This window comes from Myotis lucifugus, unplaced genomic scaffold (assembly GCF_000147115.1).
Source record: "Myotis lucifugus unplaced genomic scaffold, Myoluc2.0 scaffold_296, whole genome shotgun sequence".
NCBI lineage: Eukaryota > Metazoa > Chordata > Mammalia > Chiroptera > Vespertilionidae > Myotis > Myotis lucifugus.
Genome location: NW_005871344.1, coordinates 1,100,871 through 1,125,588, shown reverse-complemented (window position 1 = coordinate 1,125,588; position 24,718 = coordinate 1,100,871). Strand labels below are relative to the sequence as shown.

The 24,718-nt window shown below is 38.4% G+C and overlaps 1 protein-coding gene across 3 annotated transcripts in view; it reads right to left on the bottom strand.

The window, feature by feature from the left end:
* The window catches only part of USP24 (ubiquitin specific peptidase 24), a 123,165-nt gene that overhangs the window by 20,142 nt on the left and 78,305 nt on the right, over window positions 1-24,718 (bottom strand). For 2 of the 3 annotated variants that reach the window (XM_023763651.1, XM_023763652.1), the window contains 22 exons: window positions 24,132-24,291; window positions 23,281-23,436; window positions 21,091-21,161; window positions 20,313-20,473; window positions 19,709-19,770; window positions 18,451-18,642; window positions 17,370-17,487; window positions 15,161-15,305; window positions 13,096-13,215; window positions 12,567-12,692; window positions 11,822-11,920; window positions 10,882-10,964; window positions 10,119-10,260; window positions 9,784-9,903; window positions 9,142-9,362; window positions 8,347-8,471; window positions 5,760-5,901; window positions 5,146-5,296; window positions 4,107-4,229; window positions 3,182-3,285; window positions 1,746-1,859; window positions 945-1,041 (listed from right to left, as the gene is read on the bottom strand). In XM_023763651.1, coding sequence (XP_023619419.1) covers window positions 945-1,041; window positions 1,746-1,859; window positions 3,182-3,285; window positions 4,107-4,229; window positions 5,146-5,296; window positions 5,760-5,901; window positions 8,347-8,471; window positions 9,142-9,362; window positions 9,784-9,903; window positions 10,119-10,260; window positions 10,882-10,964; window positions 11,822-11,920; window positions 12,567-12,692; window positions 13,096-13,215; window positions 15,161-15,305; window positions 17,370-17,487; window positions 18,451-18,642; window positions 19,709-19,770; window positions 20,313-20,473; window positions 21,091-21,161; window positions 23,281-23,436; window positions 24,132-24,291 — 2,832 coding nt within the window. The remainder of the gene's footprint in view (window positions 1-944; window positions 1,042-1,745; window positions 1,860-3,181; window positions 3,286-4,106; window positions 4,230-5,145; window positions 5,297-5,759; window positions 5,902-8,346; window positions 8,472-9,141; window positions 9,363-9,783; window positions 9,904-10,118; window positions 10,261-10,881; window positions 10,965-11,821; window positions 11,921-12,566; window positions 12,693-13,095; window positions 13,216-15,160; window positions 15,306-17,369; window positions 17,488-18,450; window positions 18,643-19,708; window positions 19,771-20,312; window positions 20,474-21,090; window positions 21,162-23,280; window positions 23,437-24,131; window positions 24,292-24,718) is intronic. The other variant, XM_023763650.1, reaches the window with a different exon arrangement.

Genomic DNA, 24,718 nt, shown 5'->3' with positions numbered 1-24,718 from the left:
TGTTGAAGGAACCAAGTGCTTGGGTGTCAGGCACTGTATCTGGATTAAACATCTCCCTTACAGAACATGCTCAAGGTTGCATCACAAAGTTAACAACTGTATTTGAAGCAGCAATTTTTAGAATCTGCATTTAGTTCACTGAGACACACTGCCTCCAGCCAATGTTTAAGGAGCCAATTAGTTTTGAAAATAACATTTTTCAAAGTTTTCCATGTAGTGTCAGCTGTTTGAAACAGCAAACTTGGGAAGTAACTGCTGTATTTGCTAGCACTTAACAGACTGAATAATCAGACTTACAACATATGTCATTTATTTCTCTGGGTATTAAAATCTTTGGGGATTGAGGATGGTAATAAATACCCTGGCTTGTTTTGGCATGTGTAGAATTTTGAACCAGAAAATATGTTACAGAAAATTGGGTTAGAAAAAGAAGAAATTCAGAGGAACAAAACAGATTAGAGAATAATGAAAACCAATGAAGGAACTATTTTGGCCAATGACCCTGAACGAATTGCAGTATTTGGTTTGGTTGCCAATTGTAGGTTTAGGTCATAAAAATAGCTCATGAGGAAAGAGACAAAGCCAGGGGTGGCTCAAAATGTCTAAGGATCTAGACGAGAGCCTCTAGACTCAGGTTAGCCTCAGTGCAGAGATCAAATACAAACTATTGAGAGAAGACTTTGAAAGGAGAGTGTTCTAGAGAGAAAATTCTGAAGCAGACCAACGCAGACCTCAGTTCTTGGCCTACCTTGGTTTTTGGGGTAAGAGGAGGAAAAGTCAGAATGCCTTCTACTTGGCATTCATCACAAAGTCAGTTCACAGAGGGTACATTTTATGTGGAGAAATTACCAGCTTGCAATCCTAGGTTCTCTTTCTTATTATGGCCATTTTATACTTTTGGTAAAAATAGAATGTATAAATAGAAATTTAAACATGAGGCTGACCTTGTCCTGATAAAACAAGGCACTGTCCAGGGTTTTCTCCAGAATGGTGGCCACAGCGACTCGCACTTCTCTCACATTGCACTCCAGCAAGAATATCCTAAAATATAGAAGTGTGGTGTAAAAAAGCAAAACAGAACTCTGTAAGTCAACCTTCCCAACATGAGTCCCACTTGCAATCCAAGAAACAAAATTACTCCAAGATGTTAGTTCAGGTCTTCTGAGAGCTTTGGTACAGCTCGTGGCCACTGTGGAGGAGGAAGGCCAAACAGGAAAGCAAGACCCCTGAACACGGAAAAGTGAAGCCCTTCCTTCCTCTTCCTCTCTTCCTCAAAATGAGTATCTGTATAAATATAAATTGAACATTGACCAAATAATCTAAAATTTTATGAATTCTGTTCATTCAGGAGCAGCTCTCCTGGAACCCCTTCAATTTCTCAGAATGAGATACTAGTTAAAGCTTGGAGCCAAGATAGCACCCTTAGGACCCCCTGTGCACCAGACTGTGGGCCCCTGAAGAAAGGGCCTTGTATTTTGGGTTTTAGGATGTGGCTACCTGTGAGCACTTGGCCATCTGCACACATGCTCTCCTTGCATTCTCCTTGAATACCCTGAGTCTAGTCTAACAGAGATGGTTTGGGAAGAATGATTTTTTCCTCACTGCTTCATTGGTGAAGAAAGTTTAAAATTGATTCCAATCAGAAATATAATTTCAAGTTGAAATAAAAAGAGTTACAAGAAATGTCAGCTCCCAATCACTGGAAGAAACACAAATTTCTTTTAATTAAAAATCTTGACACTTACTTTATCAATTCTCGTCCTTCAGAACCAATAAAATATTCAACTAGCCACTGACAAGCATCAAAACTTTTTGAAAGTAATGCTTCAATAGTGGCAATCCATTCTTCAGTGTCAACCCTTTAAAAAAAACAAAGAATATTAGGAGTACAGTCCCTGCAAATAACCCCATGGAGTATCACTCCACTGTAACATTCTTTAAAACTGTTTTGGAAAGTGAGGAGGAGTTAATACTCAGTGACTGTAACTAACATGGCTCCATCACCCAAGAAGCCAGTGCTTTGCAGTCTTTGGTATTTGTGTGACTCATCCTGCCCCCACCCCCCACCCCATAAAAGAATAAAGTGTAAAGAAGCTATCTGCATCTTCTTCAAAAAACTTGAATTGCCAAAAAAAAAAAAAAAAAAAGCCTGAACATTTTGTTTTGCTTAATTGACATTCACAAAATGCCTACATCCTATACTTTTATATGTTAAGTAACCAAACAATTTCCTTAGTCAATCCTATGCCAGACACGACAAGAAACATTTCTTCTTTTTCAATCAAATAATAAAGCCTGGTATTTAATATATTCTTTATTATTACACATAAAAATGAAATGTCATTATATCTGTTATCATCTCAAGAGTTTCTTGATTGCAAATCTTTCTAAAAACCTCTCCATACTTGTGCTAGAGAGAGGAGCTTGAGAATGTCCATGGTCTTCTGTTAACTGGCCTCCCCACCCTGAGCCTCCCCTTCTTGCTCCAGGTATATCCTACAAACAACCCAACTACTCTCCATCCTTCAGTTTCTCAACCACATTTACCCAGAGCCTGTAAGGTGTCAGGCACCTTACCAGGTGCTAAAGATAAAAACCAACGAGACTAACATGCAATCAGAGTCGAGTTTCTATGGCATGCTTCTGAACACACCGACCCCGTTTAAGAACCCTCCCCGATCGCCCACTGAACAAAGGCCGCTCCCTTCTCTGGCACTCAGTGAGCTCATCAAACCCAACATTCGTCTCACCTCAGTAAGTTCCTTAAATGTACGAGTAAAACACTGGTCATTCATAGTTCTTTAAGCAAGTCTTACCCATTACTCAGGTTTTTCCCTTCCACCAAGAATAATAACTGTCGCCATACTTTTGCCTTTCAAAATCATCTGAGAACACAAGTGTCTTCAATACCAACCCCATCCCACATCTGGGTATGATTCTGCCCAGTTTCCAAAGTTGTACAGCATTTATGCCTTGTATCACAGTTACTGCTCTGTTGAATCTATTTTTTTTTCTACTAGATTAGAAATTCCTTATAGATAGAAGCCATTAATCATCTGAGTACAGTTGGTAGTTTCCAACTATCTAAAACAATGTTTTAAAAAGCTGAATTCAGAAATTCAGCTTTAATTGATTTAATTAGTGCTTTTTGCCATGACAATCAAAACATATCACTTCTTACCTGAGTTTTTTCTTTGTCCGTAGATAAGTTTGAAAAAGGAATTGAATGGCAAGCTGTAGGCTTACCTTTGCCATGCAAGGATAGTATGGATGCTTTAATTTAGTCTGATGGGGGGAGAAAAACAGAGAGGATACTTTTTCTTAGAAGTTTTATAGATTATTACACATTGTATGAACTAAATGACACATGATAAAATTCAGTACTAATAAGAAAAATCTAGCCAGCCATTATAGAAAATGTTCCAGTTAAACTTTAAGAAAGACACCTTCATTTTTTTAAGTCCTCTCAAAACAGTCTTTATTTATATTAAAATTTTTTTTTGTTGTTGATTTCAAGAGGAAGAGAATGGGAGATAGAAATATCAAGGATGAGAGAGAATCATGGATCAGGTGCCCCCCCACATACCCCTTACTGGGGATCGCGCCTGCAAATAAGGCATGTGCCTTGACCAGGAATCAAACCATGACCTCCTAGTTCATAGGTTGACACTCAACCATTGAGCCATACCAGTTGGGCAAAAAGAGTGTTAAGTAATCTATCAAAAGACTGATAAAGTTTTCCTCTTATTAGCAAATTATAATCATGGTACTCAAGAAACAGAAGTACTTCGAAGTGCTAGTAATGTCTAATTACAAATTAGGAATAATTAATCTCCACAAAGCCCAATATCCAATGATATTACCTAATAGCTACTCTTAGAGTCATCATAAAATTTAAATAGCACTTTAAAAGCCAGTATGTGGAAACCCACACCCATCTACAACTTGCATGACATATTACAAATACTGCCTGTATTTTAATATAACTCAATAAGTTACACATTTGTGAGAATATTTTGCATTTCATCTAAAGGTTAACAACTGAGAGTGAACATGAGTCATTGAACATTTTAGCTGAAAGTTGTTTAATTATAATTCTTTCTTACTTTAGTAACAATCCAGCTAGTACTTACAGCATTCAATGATGCTAAAGACAACACAAAACTGAAATAATCACTACTGTACACATCTCTATTCTTCATAAACTTGAGGTTTTCATCTCTCACCATCTACAAAAGAAAATTAGCAATTGTTTTAAAGAAACGGTAAAATATTCAACATGTAAAAGACATTTTTAGTGATATGTTAGGTAAGAAGGATTTGTAACTCTACTCTCAAGCTCTGAATTTTTTTAAAGAGAGGAAAATCTTCATATAAGAAGTTGTAAAAAGATTAATTACTATTCATTAAACGAAATCCTTTTGGAAAATTTAGGAAAACCACCATGTGAAGGACAAGTGAAGTCTAACCTATTATTCTGGGTAGGAAGGAACAAACAGAGCTTTCCCAAGTAGACTCCATATTCTTAAATTCTCTGCTGTGGCTACTCAGCTCCTGTTTACTTAGTTTAGAAAGTCTGAACTGGTAGTTAGACAGTTCTGAATTTTAATCCTATCTCTGAGACACTAGCAGGTCATTTTGCCTTTTCTGAGCCTAATTTTTTCCATCTGAGAAATGGGAAGAAAACCTTCCATCCCACAAGAGTGTCTTAAGAATTATGGATTTGTTTTAAAGTGTGTAGCATAGAGTAGGTATTCAACAATTAATGGTCATCACTGACATATTAGTGTTACCCCCCAAAAGTTATAAACTTTAACTTATTTTTCTCTCCAGCTACAATAAGTTAATTTTAGCTATGTGGTGTTTTTTTGTTGTTGTTGTTATTTTTTTTTACTGCCCAGGCCTTCTATTTATTTATCTTTGGCATCCTATAGCCACATGGAAAGTGGTGATGGTGGGGTCAATCTTGAGTTTGTAGCCACCTTTATGACCTGATATGAAAGATTTGTGACACACGAGGGTAAGAAGATGTTGCACTAGAGATACAGCTAAGTCTACAAGATAACCAGCTGGAGTTCTTCTGGATCTACGAGACGGATTTTAACACTATCTGAATTCTCTCTCTAAGAATTATACAGTTCTTACCTGATATATTCGAACAGGCATTTTCTCCACAAACAGTCCTTTCTTCTCTCCTTTTTTAACCAGTTTGGTTAGAATAGAGAGCCGGTCATTGTTAGGCCTATGGGGCCTAGGGGATGACTGAGGTGAAATTTCTGGTGAAGAAGGTGCTGATCTAAGAGACAGAATCAGAAAACTGACTAAAGTGGCTATTGTTTTAGTAGTTCCTAAAACCTAACAAACCTACAAAATCTGGGTACTGGATTTAAAAATAAATTAATTGTATACTCCCCTAATTCAATAATTTAAACTCAAATTCACAGAGAATACAATAAAAAAACTTTCTGACTGAAGTGCTTACTATGCTTTGAACATAAAGTTTATTCAATAACATGCTGGGATGAAAAAAATCTCACTTCTAATAAAATAATTTATACACATTTTTCTAAATACAAAATAACTTTTTGCCAAGGGAACAATGACCAAGTAGCAATAAGAAGAAAGAAAAGGGATAGAGCAGTTTAGTTATTTTTTTAGAATTTCTCTCTAGCTTAGCAAATTACACTTAAATACCAAACAGTATAAAGATCACAATATCCCCTACTGAATTCACACAATTACACAGAAAATAAACTCACAGAGAGAGATCCTCAGCTTCCTGCCGCACAACGCTGACTCGACTTTTCTTTGGTAAGACTGGCGAGTTCTGATCAGATACCCGTTGGTAGAAGAGCATATAGGCATTCCAGTATCTTCGGCGAACATCAGTATATGGATTTGCTTTATAACAAGACATTAAGAAAGAAGCAAGTAAACAAAAGTTTTCTTGTCTTAATCCAAAACAAAGGACCCATAAATCCAGCAAGTAACTACTTACTAAATTTGTTAAATGCAAAGTGTAGGTAAAATGTGTGTCTTTTTAGAGTACTGCTTAGAATTACTTGGAGGGTGACATAGAGGGGCAGGGAGTAAAAGAGTTGTATGGTAACACAGTAAGGGAAAGAAGGTAAATATTCCAGGCAAGTCTCAATTCAATAAAAAAGTAACATCCTATATAATAAAGAGATAATATGCAAATTAACCCTCACACATCACAAGATGGCTGAGCCCACAGCAGGGGTGGGGTTCCTGTAATGAGCGATCAGCAGGGACCTGAGGCTGCGTGGTGCTGGACCGGGGCGGGGGACCTCAGGCTGCGCCCCCTGCCCGGCAGGGCTTGACGGGGGACCTCAGGCTGCACTCCTGGGCTGGCGCCAGGCCAGGGGACCTGAGGCTGCGCCCCCCGCCTGGCGGGGCTTGATGGGGGTGGGGCTGGCCGGGTCTGGATCTCGCCCAATGGGGGTGGGGCCAGCCGGGTCTGGGTCTTGCATGATTTCGAGGTGTGCACGGGTAGGCGGGGACTTGACTCTGGGTCCTGCGGCGCGCCCCAGACTCTGACAGGAGGGAGATTTTCATATACATTTTACTAATTTTCTTTCATCTCTGACATTTCTATTATAGAGAAAGGGCAAATAGCAATATTAAAATATTTCCTCTAATTAATTCCCTTTCAATGTGCACGAATTTTGTGTACCGGGCCATTAGTCTATACTAATAAAAGGGTAATATGCTAATTAGACCAGGTCGACTGGACATCTTCTGGACGTCCGACTTCCTTCTGGACAGTTAGGGGGCGATCAGGCTGGCAGGGGGGCAGTTAGGGGGTAACCAGGCTGGCAGGGGGGCAGTTAGGGGGCGATCAGGCTGGCAGGGGGGCAGTTAGGGGGCGATCAGGCCAGCAAGCAGAGGTTGTTAGGGGTGATCAGGCAGGCAGGCGAGTGGTTAGAAGCCAGTGGTTCCCGGATTGCAAAGAAGGGATGTCCGACTGCCTAAGTCGGCAGTCGGACATCCCCCAAAGGGTGCAGGCCGGGCTGAGGGACCCCTCCACCTTGTGCACGAATTTCATGCACCAGGCCCTCTAGTTTAAAAAATAAATTCTGTGGCATAGGATGGAATTATAATTGGCCTCGCTTAATCATTTATGTATAGAACAGTCAAATCTATGTAAATTTTGGTAAGATAGTACCAAAGGCTACCTAATTAAAGGCTACCAACATTAGATGCACAACCACCATGGTATGGTATCCAAATCTAATACAGTGAATCTAATAAAAGTAGAAATTTTAAAATGTTTCCAGAATATTTTAAAATCAGATTTCAGAAATGCTAAGGTCTCTGCAAAATGTTTTTTCTTTAAATAGCAAATTCTGACTGAATTTTGTGACATATTTTGGCTCATACATTTAAAAAATATATATATTTAGTGGATTTTTCACAGAGAGGAAGGGGGAGGAACAGAGAGTTAGAAACATCGTTGAGAGAGAAACATCGATCAGCTGCCTCCTGCACACCTCCCACTGCGGATGTGCCCACAACCAATGCACATGCCCTTTGACCGGAATCGAACCTGGGACCCTTCAGTCCATAGGCCAACGCGCTATCCACTGAGCCAAACCGGCCAGGGCTGGCTCATACATTTTCTAAGGGTGGGGTTGTGGAAAGACTCCTTCGAATATTAAGTGTGGCTTTAAAAGCACACTTAGAAATGTCGTCTTTAATTAATTAATTAATTAATCACACCTCTATAGAAGTGAAAAGGAAACCTGAAAATTATTTATTTATTTGTTTTAAAATATATTTTTATTGATTTCAGAGGAAGGAGAGGGAGAGACAGAAACATCAGTGATGAGAACCATTGATTGGCTGCCTCTTACACGTCTCCTACTGGGGATTGAGCCCATAACCTGGGCATGTGCCTTTGACCAGAATCAAATCCGGGACCCTTCAGTTTGCTGGCCGACCCTCTATCCCCTGAGACAAACTGGCTAGGGCAGAAACATGAAAATTTTAGTGGATAACTACTTCTTTTGAAACTATTTTTAAGGTTGGAATTCTCTTTGATATTCATTTTACTTACACCTCCCCCCCATATTTCTCCAAGGCTGTTTTAAGAAATTATTAAAAAAAATTTTTTTGTAAGCAGCTTGAACATTTTTACTCTGGCTATCAAAGAGCTCATGGACCTATATAGAGTAGTGGTGTGTAAAAAGAGTGAAATCTCTTCTATTTTTATGTAAATAAAACTGCTTCCACCTTGATAGAAAATCCTAACTCAAAAAAAAAAAAAAAAAAAGAAAAGAAAGAAAGAAAGAAATTTATGGAAAATATCCATTTGTAAATACTTACTTTGATCATAAACTTTTGGTCTATATTCTCCTCCAAAGCATTCATATTCCAGGGTCTCATCATTTAGGTCAAATTCTTCTATAACGGTGTCATTAAATTTATACCACTTTCCTTTTCCACATCCCCTAGAGGCCACAGAAAAAACAAACATTATAATAAAAAACAATATCCCATCTCCAGTATTTATTTCTTTGTATTGTCTATAAATATAGCAGGTGATTACCATTTGAAAATACCTAAGAAAAATACAGCAACAGTTATTCTAATTTCTAAAACAACTTTGCAAACTGAAGCATAAAGACGGTTACAATTTTAAAAATGCAATATTAAATAAGACCAAAGAACAATGCAAAGCTTCTTTGTATAATAATGGTAAGTGTGGGTGATAAAGTAGGGCAGGGGGAGCAGAGGACAGATATACAGGAGGGCAGGGGAGTGGAGGATAGATATACAGGAGGGCAGGGGGGTGGAGGACAGATATACCGGAGGCAGGGGAGTGGAGGAGAGATGTACAGGAGGGTAGGGGAGTGGAGGACAGATATACAGGAGGCAGGGGAGTGGAGGAGAGATGTACAGGAGGGTAGGGGAGTGGAGGACAGATATACAGGAGGGCAGGGGAGTGGAGGATAGATATACAGGAGGGCAGGGGGGTGGAGGACAGATATACAGGAGGGCAGGGGAGTGGAGGACAGATATACCGGAGGCAGGGGAGTGGAGGAGAGATGTACAGGAGGGTAGGGGAGTGGAGGAGAGATACTGGAAGAACAGAGAGGGACTCTTGGGAGAACCCCTTACCGCCTATCCTTAATGAAGGAATAGTAGTGGCCCGCATGTGCCTGCCCACTGTGTACGATGACACCGACAAGTTCATAGTTTTCTGTGAGGGCAACTTTCTTTCGTGGAGACCCTCCACCTCCCTGATCCATACTTCGTCCATTTTCACCAACTTCAGAAGATGAATCTTGGCGAGCCATTCCTGAAACTGTGTACGGCTCCATGTTTAGCATCCAGGGAAACTGAAAAGCAAAGGAGCACATTCATGTTGATTAGTAACGTAAACTGCCATACCCAATTAAGTCAGACACAAAGAAGGGGATGAGTGTTTCCTACTGTAAGCTAGAACTACCTCTCCAATTTAAGTTTAAAACCTCCAAATGGCTCACAATCTGGGAGCGTACAAGTGGCCTCTCCTTGAGCGTTAAGGAAAGCATCCGACGTCACAGCTGACACCAGGTGCCTCTGCACATGAGGGTCACTGTTCACGGTCACACACAGTTCCACTGGCAGCAGCTGCTCGGACAAGGGCTACGTACTCCTCAGAATGCTGAGGCTATAGCCTTTCACACTTTACATGAAATTTGAAAATATTAACAGAAAATGATAAAAAGTGAGCGAGGCAGTAACGGTTATAAAAACTTTCAGGGGGAAAAAAGTTACCTTTATCTGTTCATCATATTTAATGGAGCGTCCACTTTCCCAGTCAAATCCGAATCTCATTAGGTGAATGACCAAGACACTAGGTAAAGACTTAATACAGGTCCTTTTGACTGTTATTCTCTAAAGAAAAGCAAAACCCAATTAGCTCCTTGGAGAAAATAAAACAGCCAAGTAAATAATACAAAGGTCATAGGTTTCTCTAGGCCTTACCACCTGTGTAAACACAAGGGATGACACAATCTAACGGAAGTAACAACAGAGCTTAAAAGTGATCTTACATAAAGTACATGGAATAAAAGATTAAGCGAGTTTTATAAAAAGGGCACGTGAAATACCTTTTCTTTACACTTTTCACAGTAATAGGCATTACTTCCCTCTAGAACTTCTCCTCTAACAAACTGGTCCAAAGAAATTTCCAAACTCTGACAGGAAGTAACTCCTAGATTGAGAGCCATGAAAGCTTCCTCTCGCTCATATCTGATTAGGAAATAACAGAAAAACCATGATCAACAACGAAATTTGAAAAGCTTTAAAGTATCATAATACCTGAGATTAAACACAAAACTATTCACAATCAGTGAAATTAACCATAACTTTCCTCATCCTTTAAAAAGTACACTACCAAGTTAAAATAACCAATTTGACAATTCAGAATTGCTTAAAATTATGAATTTCAACAAAGAAATTTTAGAAATTGAAAGCAAAGAAATCTAATTCAATAAACACTTATAGATCCACTGAGAGAGAGATATGCAAGTCTCTCAACAAATGCAAAGTTCATAACCTACTAGAAGAATCACTTAGTTATAATAATCATTTTTTAAAATATATTTTTTATTGATTTTTTACAGAGAGGAAGGGAGAGGGATAGAGAGTTAGAAACATCGATGAGAGAGAAACATCGATCAGCTGCCTCTTGCATACCTGAAGCATAAAGACGGTTACAATCCTTGGGGATGTGCCCGCAACCAAGGTACATGCCCTTGACCAGAATCGAACCTGGGACCCTTCAGTCCGCAGACCAATGCTCTATCCACTGAGCCAAACCGGTTAGAGCTATAATAATCATTTTTTAATGTTAATGATATCTTCACTAACCTGTGAGGACAGTCTTTACAGATTTTCTGATCAGAATAGATGCCTTGAAAAGTATTCTTAAAAATTTGGTCTCTTCCCATTTTCTGTTGGAATAAAAAGTTCATAAATTTTCAGTTGATACACCTAGAATTTATAGGTTGTTTACACAGAATTTTATTTAGAACAAACTAAGCTAAAGCACAGATGTCAATGCAACCACCAAAATAAAAGAAGTCATCTTGGCAGTTTAATCTGGGAACTAATTGAAAGGATTATAACCCATTAGACCCACTGTTACGAGTGATCAGAAAAGGCGGAGGAGAGAGGTCAGTCAGAGTTGCTGACAGGACAGCACTCTCCAAGACCAATTCCTTCTTCCCACGCCTCACTCACAAGGCAGTACCGACTCTCCACAATCTTTTCTTTTCCCTTGCAGACAATGCTATAAATTTAGAAAACGTGCCTACCGCTGAGAAGAGAGGCACATGTAGGCAGTAATGGGAGGCTGCCTGTAACTTAGAAGGCAGTACCATTTAGGAAGTCTGTCACATGTTTAAAGCTTTGGGTTTAAACATCACCACAAACAACTTTTAATCTAGTCCTTTTGTTCCCTTTGCCAAAGCAAGACAGCTCTGCATGGGGCCACCAGTGCTTACAGCACTTCTCTGAGGCCAGGTTACTTTAATGCATGCAGGTAAGAGTAGGCAGATACAAATGATTATTATTATGGAGTGTAGACTGAGAATCACATACTTTATCAAGTGTTAAATGAAATAAGAAGAAATGTATAATTTTAGTGATCTGTATATGTTTTGATGTTCAAACCCAGAAGAAATGATATATAGTTGTTGTATGCAAGATGATCAATTTCTGACTTGTCAGTTTCACAGCAGTCCCAAATCCTAAACCACTGCTCTTATACTAGTTTGAGGGGTTAGAGGGAAAATAAAACTTTGTCTACCTTGAGATATTCATCCATCTGATCAATGAGGCTAGTGAAGAACTCATATGCATCCTGTTGTTCTCTCACATAAAGTTCTTTGTTCCACATTTTGAAAATCTACGTAACAAGAATTAAATGTCATTAAAGGAAAAGTAGCAACTTCTGAATATGATAGAAAAAGGATGTAAAAGAGCACTTAATGCTTCTAAAAACTAAGTTCACTATTAGGATGCAAACGTTTTTACTGAAGTGAGATGAGCTTGTGTTCAGCCATTCATGCTTTTCTCTGGTCCCTTTGCCATCCTAACAAGTCTATGAAACCACAGGATGAGAGCCAAGGCCATGAACAGAGAGCTTCTCTCTTATAAACTAACCCACCTATGGGGGAAAGTACAAGCTACTCCTCCCGTGAAACACAGAAAAGCAATGTTAAAAAAGAATGTTCTTTATTTAGAGGTATTAGTGAAATTGGCACAGGTTCTGAGGAATGAGTTGAACAAATACTTGAAACAGCTAAAATAAGAATCATGAGAAATATCCAAAGTAATTAAGATGAGCAAATCCATAGAAATTACAAATGACTATTCTAATAACTTGAAATCAAGGACCAATTTCAAGAATGGTATAGACAACTCTTCTGTAGGTTCTGGCAATGGGATTAATCTAGAATTAATAAAGACAAGAGACAACTATCACTAGAGAAAGAATGTAGCCAAACTCCAAATATTCAACATCTTTAAATCTAGAGTTACTGGTGAAATACCTTCCAAAAATTCTCAGGTACATAATACTGCAGCTTGCTTTCCATCAAATGCCCAAACAGAGACTGCACTTGGTAGAATACACTATCATCTGGATTGTCAGTGTCGTCATCCACTGAAAGTAACGCCTGAAAAGACACGAAGTGTAAAGTTAGAAATATTTAACTGTTTTACAGATAACCTTGACTTATGTACGTGGGAGTCCATACATTATTCTTTTAGAATGCTACGTGTTTGAATGTGACTGTAAAAATATTTCTAAAATACTAAAAATGTTAGCAACTTAAATAACTTAGGAGTTCAAATATCACATGTGAATTAGGTCAAACCCATCTGTCAAACAGGCAACATATTACTGCAGCAGATGTATAAAAATGTGCGACTACTCTAGCATTATTTCAGGAGCCACTGAAGAATACTTAAGTATTCTAATTTTAGTAACCCCCAAATCACACTATATGAATGTGGAGCAATTTTCAGGCAATGTGCACATTACTTATCACACCCAACAGGCAAGAGGAAGGAAATCACCTCAGGGAGACCGGGCTGCATGTACAGCTGCTGGAAGACGGCGTTCATGTAACATGTGGCGCCACCATTCCTCAGACCCACAAACCCTGCACTGGACCTGCTGTCCACGGGGGGGAGGTACTAGGAAGGAGAGGAGGAGAAACAGGAGAGAATTAGTGCCTGCCATCAGCACACGTCCTCATAGCTCTAATATAAGGGGGAAAGAGATAAACTCAGATTTATCCATCCAGCGTACTGTGAGTCAAGCTAGCAAAACCTGTGTTCATGAAGTAGCTCTGCAGATGCTGACACAATTATAAATATACTATCATCTCAATGTTTCTTTTTAGTTCATAAAGTACACAGCATATAAGCCAGAAACTATGCCAGGATACGAGAGAGAGCTCAAATGTACCCTGATCTCAAAGGAGCTCACAATCTAGTAGGGTAGATAGGCATTGATCAAGTAAATATACTAATACATATTTACAAATTGAGGCGATACTCTGAAAAAAAGGAAAAAAAGGATTAGGGTTCTATGAAGTGTTTACTCTGAAGAATCCTGATCAGGCCAGTCTAGATGGTCAAGGAAAGCACATATTCCTTATCTTCCTTTCTGAGAAGGGAACACTCTTCTACTCAACTTCCTCTAATAAGCACACAATTAAATAAACAGGTAAATGCCTTAGCATTTCATGTAAAGATGTTTGTAATAATGTAGATCCCAGTGCAGCACTTTTCTACGCACAAATAATCAAGAAAGGGCAACTTGGATAAAGTTCAACATGGCACTTCTCCAAGTGGAAAGGTATTGTAATGACATTCTCTTAAATTCTGTTACAGCTGAGTCTCTCGATTCTAATGCCATGACCAGACCCACGTTATCTGCAAATATCAAGTATCTGTATCCATGTAATACCTAACCAACTGACAAGACCCTGTTGATCTTTTGAATGGAAAGGAACATATTACATACGTTTTATTAACATTCAACATACACTTAGAGCAGGGTGATTTCTAAGATCTAATTACCACTGTAATTTACTTGTAGTCCAAAGCATAGATTAAAAAAAAAAAAAGTTAAAAAATAAGAAAAACTGGTTTATAACAGTGCTAAAAATATATTTATAAGACATTTTTCATTATGCTGCTATAATTCCTGATTTATGAAAATAGAATTTCCATTTTAATCTGATTACATACATGTAAAACTATGCATCACATTTTACTCTGCAAGTGCCATTTTCTCTAGAACGCCTGTTCCCACTTCCTTTCCTGCCTACACTGTATGTTTCACAACACTCAGCTCAAGTGACTGTGATGTTAGTGGAGAATGTACAAGCAGCTGTACAGGTGCCCTCCCACTCCTGGTCCGATACTCCAGGGCACCCCAACTTGCTTCCCTCTTGCAATCCCAACATATAATGTGCTGCTCCAGGGCTCCACAGGTTTGCCCACAGCTGGACTGACCTTGCCACCTTGCTTCAATGGGCTCACAGTCTTTAAGGCTCTATTTTAAATTTCACGTTTTCTAAGAAGCCTTCCAAAACACCACCACCTGGTGGTAAAGTGTCTCTCTGTTAGTAGAGTGTTCCACACATACCTCTATCTTAAATTTGATCCCATTATATTGAAATTACCTGCTTATGGATCTGTCTCTTCCATTATACACTGACCTTGAGGGCTGGGATCAATCTTTCATTTTGAGCTCCAAAAGCCCAACACACCTCTTAGCAAATAGTAAACTCAATCAATCTTAGTTGAATTTAACTGAACAAAGACTGCAGTGTGACAAAGCCAATGCTTATTTGTCTCTAGTGTCTTGCCAAGCATAAACGTACTCAAGAAATAGGTTGAAATGCTGCTTTTTACTGAGAGTAATTATTAACCGACTTGAAAATGTATCCTCTTTAATTAATTAAAAGGGTACCATAGATTATAGTTGACTTGAGTATATAAACATGATAAGTAAAAGAGTAATCCTGACTTTCTTTGTGATTAGAAAAATGAAAACATAGTTTTAAAAATTCTATGTTTAGGAGACCACTCTAAAAAAATTAAGTGCACCAAAGTCTAGAAAACGTACATCAAACTCCTTGGTAAGAGCAGGGTCCGGTTGATGATGCATGGAAAGTAGTTCTTTTGTAATAATTTGAAGATTTGAAGGTGAGCTATCAGCCAACATTACAAGGACTTCATAGGCTGCCAATCGGCTATTCACTGTACTACACCTAAAAACAAAAGACACAAGTCAATTAGTCCAAGTCAATTTTTGCAATGAAAGTACAAGAGCTGCAATTCCCCAAAGAGTTAGGTTAAGTCAGGTCTGCTGGCAGAACTCTAGAAATCTAGTGGGAGTGCTGACTTAACAAAGGCGGAGGCCATGAATACTGGAGGGATGAATATGGTTTAGAGCTAAATATCTTTGTGGCCTGATGATGAAGTAGTAAAATCTGTCATGTATGATTCCAGAGTATTCTTATCTATGGGATATATCAGTAAAAACAGAGGATAGTCTGAAAATTTTACCAAAATCACAACATGGAAATAACTATTTTTCAATTAAAGTAGATAGCAAGAAAGGTTTCTGTAGATATCATCCTGAAATTCAAATATCTAAAGGGCAGAAAAAGAAAGCTATGGAAATCAGAATAGATGCCCATAAACATTTTATATGTGCCTACAGCTAAAATATTTTTCAAGAACACTAATCAACTTTCCATTTTGCAGAAAAAAATGGAGACAAAAATACATAATTTTCTCAATCAATATGTTTAGACTGCTCACCTTTAATGATTATAATTTTGGGGATCAATAGTAATTTCTCACTATCACCTATGCCACCCTTGCAATACTATGATCACAGGTTAGGAAGGATACACAGAAAAGAGGACATCCAACCTCTGAAAGAAACACTTAGGAAGTGGAGTGTAGATGTGCTCACGAGGGGGCGGTGAGGCTTTCAGATCAGCACTGAGCCAGCCACTGAGGCGTGGACTTCTGGGTTGCAAAGGACAAGAATGAATAGGAGGTACCACATACACAGGCTAAATGTTAAGAAGTTCTTTTGCTGTTAGTGTGATATGAAAATGGCATTACTGTGAAAGAGTTTCTGTGTATTTTAATCTCTTTCTGGCTTTATGATTCAGGAAAATGCTGGGAGTAATTGGGATAAATGAACACCATTCGGTGCACTGAGGAGAGATGAAACAAAATGTTTCCTTTTCTATTCAAGGCACTATATATGATTTAAAAAATAACTCCTGTGGATGAAGGTTTTACTTTTAATAAAGATAAAGTGAAGAATTCACGAATAAAAATTTCTGTAAAATTGAAAATTTATTTTCTCTGTTCACTAAAAATTAATGTACTCATATATTTCTACTGCTTTAATAAAAGACTCCCATGGAGTTAGTACCAATCTTCTAGAACAGGTTGGGACAGGACTAAGGATTGGAGTCACTCCATCCTGAGGGACATTCCAAGAGTCCTAATGAAGGCTTCTTACCTAAAACAGATTATGCTAATAAGGGATCTCTAAGTGGAGAAATATTCCCACATAAGATTCCTTTAGGGTTCCATAAAATATTGCTTATTATGCCTTGCCCATTTCATTAACCACTGAATTATGTAGGAATTTTTTCCACTGGATAAATGCCAAATCTTCAGTTTCCTCAGGATTACTCAATTAACTCTGGTTTTCATGAGAATAGAACAAAGTTAGATTCAGAGCAAATAACCTCCTATCTTTAAGAGCATAAGCACCACCCATGTAGGGTTAGTATTACAAAAGGATCTTCCACATTTCTACCCACAGAAATTAATATGGAAGTTGATTCTAAAATTACCACTGTAATCTATCACAAACAGTTTTATTGATCAGGAGCAGTCACTACTCAGCAATCCTCGAGGTTCATGCACTAAAGCACCTATACTTTTCTTCTAGAAGAAACCCTCAACACTCAGAACCTGAACCTACTGACTTTCACTTTGGACTAAATTCTGACAAATTCAGTTTCTCTTGGAATTTGTTACTGACCAAATTAACCACATTATTACTTATTCTCTTTCGATGGAAACAATGGTACCAGCATACTTGCTCAGCACGTACTGTGTGCCAGGCAGGCTTTATCCTAAGTCTCTTTACATGCATTTCTTTGTATAGTGGCTAAGATCTTATAAGCTATGCACACTCACAAGATAGAAGACAAACTCCAAGTTAAGAAAATCGTTTTGGACTAATGTTTTGAATTAGAATTTTTACCAAAACTGAACACAACGTGCATTTTCCATACTTTGGATGAAAGTCCTGTTGACTGATGGCGGCACTGCCAGCTGGAGAATGACTATTTAAAATAATTCTAGAAGCTCGGAAAAGGAAGTCATCTAACAATGGTTTAATGAGTGATGAACCTGGAATAGAGCATAATATTCATGTTGAGGATGAACACATATTTTAATTCAAAGATCCTGTCTTGCAATTCATATCAAAGGCAAAGGCACCTAAGCCACCCAATAGCAGGGCATTCAATTTAGTTTAATGCTTAATTTTTGGCTAAGCTCTTGGTGTAGAGGGGTGGGGATGGCTGGTAGGGTCAGGGTACAGGATATAAAGATAGACAAACGAGGGTACCTTCCTTTATGAACTTACAACAGAGTGAAAGGAGTCAAACTTTCATTTTAGAAACACAAATGCCAAGAACACCACAAGGTAGATGGTTTGAGTAAATAATTCTAACTTTGGGCATAGGGAATCCACTTAAAGGGTTTTGAAACTTTTAAAATCTTGCCTTTATTAGGTAAAAATAATCTGCCCTTCTCACCCTGGTTTAGAATCACTCTTTTCTATGTATCCCCAGTTGCTAAAAATATTTTTTTATAGAGCTTAGTTTGTGTGATAAATGTGGTAATTAATGTTTTGATTTGTTTCCTGAATATAATTATAATACTTAATATATTTATACAAGTTACATATGTAACTCAGGAGACTCATCCATCTTCTAGGGGTAGTGGCTGGGGGCTGCCCCCCAGAAGAAAATTACTCTTAAAAGAAGTAAGGTATACAACAGATTATATTTTATAAAGTACCCAACAGCAAAAAGAGAAAAACCTACTTTGAATTATAATTTTTACTTGGTATTAAGTTATGTGATCCATCTCTTTTGAACACTATAAAATTCCCTATATAGTTTAGTGACACAGGTAAAATATACCTTAAATTTGTTAGGCATTAAGCCAGACAATCTCCTATTGCCTGAAAGGCCAATTTTCTATGCAACACTTAGCACCTATCTTATTTTCCCAATTACACACAATACTATGGCAGGAACTGAAAATGAGCTATTCTGTCACATGACAAGATGAAGCAATAATTACCAAGCATTTCTTTTTCTGCCCCACAGAGTGAAAGAAGGGTCTTAATGAGCCGTAAGTGTCCTGCCAATAAGATGTTGTCTGCTTCACTGGTCTCACATTCTGCTGTGCGATTAGGTTCAAAGTTATCCAGCCAAGTAATCTCATCTTCAAGCATGGTAGCTGGGCTGATTCTTAACTGCTCCATTTCTGAAGCTAAGAAAAAAAAAAATCAGTTTCTTAAAGAGAAGTATTTACCTTTATGGAGTCAAAATCCTGAATTAAAGTAGGCAGAGAGATGTCCCAATCTTTCACTTTGTCAAACTCAAAAAACAAACAAGCCCTGTCATTAATAAATCTCAGGCTATAGCTGCTACCCATAGGACTATGACAGCTCATGCATATTCCTTCCTTCCTTCAATCAATCTCAGTCATAAACCAAACATATGCTGAGTGCTTCTTCTGTGCAGGTCACTGTGCTACAAGCTGGGGATATAAGATGGAGACAATCCTTGTTTAAAATAAGCTCCTTTGGTGGGAAGGAAAGATGGAAGGGTATGAGGAGAGCCAATGTTCCCACAGTGTTACCTACGCCTATAGGGGGCAGAGTTTTGCAAAGGAGAGAGGTCAACAGCAGAGTTCAGGATTCCAAATAATGCGCCAAACTCCAGAGAACTGTTCATACGAAGCATATTTCACTTCCCCTCCAAACAAGGATTTAAAACAAGATTCCATATTGGAAATTGGGATTGGGTAGGAGAGGAGTGATTATGCTCTACTTTCCCTGCACTATAAGCCACAGCAAGCAGGTCCCGGATGAGGAGGTAAAAAGGGATACGTCAGGGTCAGCCAAAGCTGGACCGGCACCAGATACGAATCCTGTCTACTTGTCACTCACTTCTATTACTATCAACACATCTCAATAGACATTCCCTCTATCTTTCAATAATCAACTTTTGAAAAATGATCAGAATGGACTATACTAGAAAGACTTCTTAATAGCTCTGTATCAGTGTAATTAAAGTATAAGCACCTTTGACAATTTTTAAAATCAACAGATTTTCTCAGCATATAATAGTTGGATACATAATAGAAAACTGGCATATGGGGTTTACATGCTATTTTCAGGAAAATAAAATTCAACCTCAAATGATAGTTAGAATCTCACTTATATCTCGATACATTAAGTCAGAATTAGAAATGTCCATTTGGCTTTCTTTTCTCCTTCCCACCCCCTCGAATTTACTCCCCCCATAAAAATCAAAGTTAGACATTTACTTACTTGTCAGATCATCTAATAATTGGCACCTCAGGTCAAAATATTCCATACACTGAGACAACAGTCTAAAAAACAGATTTCAATTATTAAAAAGAGGCTGATTTCAAAATAAAAATAATTTTCTTTATTATAAGAAGTTCATAAAAACAATTGAATGAGACTTTTCCTAGCACAAAATAACTACTTTTACATTAATTCAACTTCATTATTTTAGCAAGAGGCACATTAATGATTTTACCATTACAGATACACATAGGAGTTGTGAAGTATGCTGAGCTGAGACTGTGACACTAAGAAGACATGAGCAGTGTGACCTTTACACAGTAATCTGGCTTGAATTGTTTCAGGCTCTTACCAACCAGGTAAGGGGAAGGTGGGAGATGGAGGCGGGAACTGGGGGTGATAGAGAAGAAAGCCTGGTATTATTCTAACTCTCCAGTCCTGAATGGGGAAAAACACTGAAATGCCCTCTTTCAGACACAAATGCTAGAAGAGGAGAGGAGAGATTCTTCTGTCATCTCAATAATGCACAGTGGACTTTATGGGAGCAGTACCCAACTCATTATTCTTTCTGTATAATGTGAGCTTTCTCATCTTTATCACGTACCTCTGATTGACTCCTCTCATAATACTAGTTGGAGACCAGAGAGGCAGCTGAGCTGTGAGAATCACGCCTAGAAGAAACTGATTTGGCTTCTGTACATCTGGATGAGTTGAAGTATCTGTCTGACTAAGAGTATACAGTTGATCACAGGCAACACGGCGAATCTGGAATTAATTAGTGGCAAAGAACATCCATCATCACTTAAAAGATTGCTTTAAAAATGGTTCTCCTTCAAAGTCCGAGTATTTCAATATTAATAGTAAAGTTTACATTGAATAAACTAGGATTAAAAACAAGTGTGTTCTAGGATTAAAAACAAGTGTGTTCTGGGAACTGATTTCCGAAACCATTCTATTATTCTATTCTAATCAATAGATTTATAACTTAATATAAATGAAAATAAGGAAAGTTAATTTTCAAGGTCATGTCAGACAATCAGAATTATAAAATCTAGTGAAAGTTCATGGCTTGAAGTTGGTCTTGATTTTGACCAACATGTTGATGCTTAATGCCAGCTGTCCTTGCCAGCTATGGGTGTTGAACACTGGCTGTAATATTTTGTTTGTAATAAACAAAAATTAATTTTAGAACTAGTCTCTTAACTTTTTGAGGGATATGGAATAGAAAGGAGGGCAGGCAGCCCCAACGGTCACTGTATGATTCCCTGAGAGGACAAGATGTCATTCCTTCTGTATTCTCTACAATGTTACAGGTATCCAGAGAGCCAAAGACAGAAGAGGACCAAAGGGGTTTTTTATGAAGTAATGTAAACAATCCTTACCTCAGCACTTGGCGATCCAAGCAGAATATCGATGATAAAATCAGCAACACAGGGCAAGTTATAGAAAGATGCTAATGATAAGAATAAGGAAAATTGGGAGCAGGGGGGGAAATTAAGTTAGGAAATACATTTTCAAAATTTCAAAAATTCTGAATAATTTCTTAAGCTTAACTATAACAGAAATTCATCTCTTCTACATGGAATCAAATTCAAAACCTCTGACAACTGCCTCCATGCCTGTGAGCAGGACCATCTTGGTCATCTTTGTACCTTCACATTTTAGTACAATGCCTTGCACAGACCAGTCACAGAATAAATATGTCTTGTGTTGATAAACTACCAATACTGGTGAACTATAAAATATACCCTACCACAAACTTAAATAATGATAAAGAAGCTTGAAGAGAAGTTACACTTTTTTTCATTTTTATTTGAACAATTGTAGGAAAATTTAACTAAGTACTATGGTCTGTGTTCAAAAGTATGTCATGACTCACACTTCTCATATATAAACCTTCAAAAGCATTCTTGTCAAAGTAAATACTTTTGAATACTATTGCAATGTGACAAATCTCTAACCTTTTCTATAAGTCTATATTATAAAATGAACTTAGGTGTTACAGTAAATACATAATGATCACATCTATATCACAGGCAGCCTGAATCAGTAATAACAGTGAAGAATAGAGCCCATATGTATTGGCACAATTTTTAAAAGTGAAACTTTAAGACTTTATTCCTGAATAAATAAATATTTATTGAGGGCCTACTACGCACTGGGCAGTGTTTGGGTGCTGGAGACTGAGTAGGGAACAAAATGGACAAGAATCTGTCCTGATGGAGCTTACAGCCTAGTTGCGGAGGGGGTGATGACAACATGACAAGTAAATCAATTGTATTATTTGTTATAAAATGATAACTGACACAGCAAAAAATAAGGTGCGGGTTTTAGGTAGTGCTGGAGCTTGAGGGGATTGTTGTGATTTCTCTAAAAGGTGGTCAGAGAATGACTCACTGAAAAAGTAACATTAAGCAAGGACTTGTAGGAAATGAGGAAGAGAGAGCGATGTAGATAGATGGCCGAAGAAGATACCAGGAAGAGGGAGCAGCCAGTGCAAGGGCCCTGAGGCAGGAACGTGCGAGGGTGGTTGAAGCAGTCACAGTCAGTGAGGAGAGCTGGAGAAGGTGAAGGCACACAGGTATCAGATTGTGTCTGGCCTCGAAGGCCTTAGTGAAGATTTGGCTTTTACTCAGTGTGAACTGAGAAGCCACTGCAAGGTTTTAAACAGAAGAGTGATAGGCTCTAACTTACATTTAAGAAGGTCCACTCTGCTTACTGTGTGGAGAATAAACTGCAAGGGTAGAAGCAGGGAGATTAGTTAGGGTACAATGGCTGTGATCCAAGTAAGAGATGATGGCAGATCAGAGGGTAATAATAGTGAAGAGGTAGAATCTGGATATAGTTTAAAGGAGGATGTGCCAACAGCTTAGAAGTGGGGTGTGAAAAAAAAATTGAGGATGACTCCAAGGTTGTGGCCAGAGCAAAACTGCTAAATAATTAAGTTGGGGAAACTCTTGGCTGATATGGGCCAGATCAATAGTTCAGTTGTGTATATGCCAAGTCTAGGAAGCCTATTTGAGATCCAAGTGGAAATGTCAGGGGTGTAGTCCAGGCTGGAGACCCAAATTTAGGTCTCAGCATATAGTAGAAATTGAAAGCTGTGAAAATGGATGAGACCGCAGTGATGTAGGACCGAGCCCGGGAATGTTTTAACACAAAAAGTTGGATTCATAACAGCCCCACTTTGCTAAAGCCAACAATAAAGTTAAAAGGGCAAATCTTAAATTTCATAATTTTTAAGTGAAGTCATTACTGATATATAATTCTAATTCTGTAGTTTGTGAACTATAATTTGGGTTGTTTTAATTCCCCAACTAGACAGTAAGCTCCTGGAGGGCAAACATACTGCTTTTTATAGCACTCACTACGGAACCTTATAGATAGAAGGTGCTCAGTAAATGCTTGCTCAAAATCTCACTACTCTAGCACTCTACTTACCTGTTCCACATGCCAGCGTGCCCCTCTTCATTTCTATAACATGACTTTGTATCTATAAAGGCATGTAAATAATTCCCAACAGAAACCCCTTTCCCTAAAGGAGAGGAATCCCAAGCAAGCCTCCTGCTTACCCAGCTGTTGGCTCCGAAGCTGTAGGCAGGTAACCAGGAGAGACAGAGCCTCGCCAGCAATCAGGGAGTCTTTGGTGGACACGGACTGCTGGCGCACACAGATGCCTGCGTGCAGGGCGACTGGCTCTCCTTCACTTCCAGAGCTGCAATTGCTTCCTGGAGAGGGGCAAGCAGAAGGTTACTATGGTCCTATAAGACCAGTGGATCTTCTAATAGCCTTTTAATGTGTTCCCCAGAATCCTCAAGTGAAATTAAATAGTTCAAGAAGACACTTTGGTCTAAGAAATAAGAGAGACTTAATCACTTTATATGACCCTGACTGCTTTATACATAGTTTATGGGGCAAAACTAATTTCAGGTGACAGAACAGTGCAATTTTGGAGCCATTAGGAAGTCTTCCTTGGATGTTAAAAATGCTCCTTATGGTGATGCAGATGGGTTACAATATGTAAAAATCCTGTTAATATTTCTGCACTTTATTATATATCTGTCACACATTAAAAATTTTTTTCAATACTGAAGTATACACAAACTCATAGATTGAACAGGGAAACCAAATGAAGCTGAAAAGTAAAGCTACTTATAAAGGTCTAATAGAAATAAGTGGCTGAACCAATAAAATGACTTTTCCATGTGGAATCCTAGATGAATTTTTATTACAGCCAGTTACTGGCCCCATGACATTTTACACTGAGCAAGATAAAAACGGTTTGATTTGATGTCCCCACTGTTTACTTTTTTTCTTAAATGAAGTATGACATACATATAGGAATGTGCAACCTATACAGAGATGATTCTTACAGCTATTTCTTGCCCAATGCTCTAATTACTTTATCCTTTTTAATCAGTACCTGAACTGCTGAGCCTGTTTCGAATTCCAGCAGGAAACAGAGAATTACTTTCTTTTATTGGTTGGCTACTCCCAACAAGGTCAAGTCGTCCTGCAGCAGCAGCCCACGACAGTCTCATGAAACAAGCCACAGTGGAAGTGAAATCATTTACTTCCATTGTCTACAGAAGGATGGAAAGAGTGTTTGTTACGAGAAAAGACAGTACTGGAACACAATCCATTGGCTTCTATGACCTACTAGTCTCAGTTTGTGAGATTCTTTCCCCCCAGGATCACCTAGAGCAGTGGTCGGCAAACTCATTAGTCAACAGAGCCAAATATCAACAGTACAACGATTAAAATTTCTTTTGAGAGCCAAATTTTTTAAACTTAAACTATATAGGTAGGTACATTGTTATTAACTTAATTAGGGTACTCCTAAGGCTTAGGAAGAGCCACACTCAGGGGGCCAAAAAGCCGCATGTGGCTTGCGAGCCGCAGTTTGCTGACCACGGACCTAGAGGACCACCTTTTTTAATGCTTCCATGCTGTTCAAAGACTTTCAATATCTCTCTGCTTCCTGTAAACAAGGACTATGATTTATCTTCC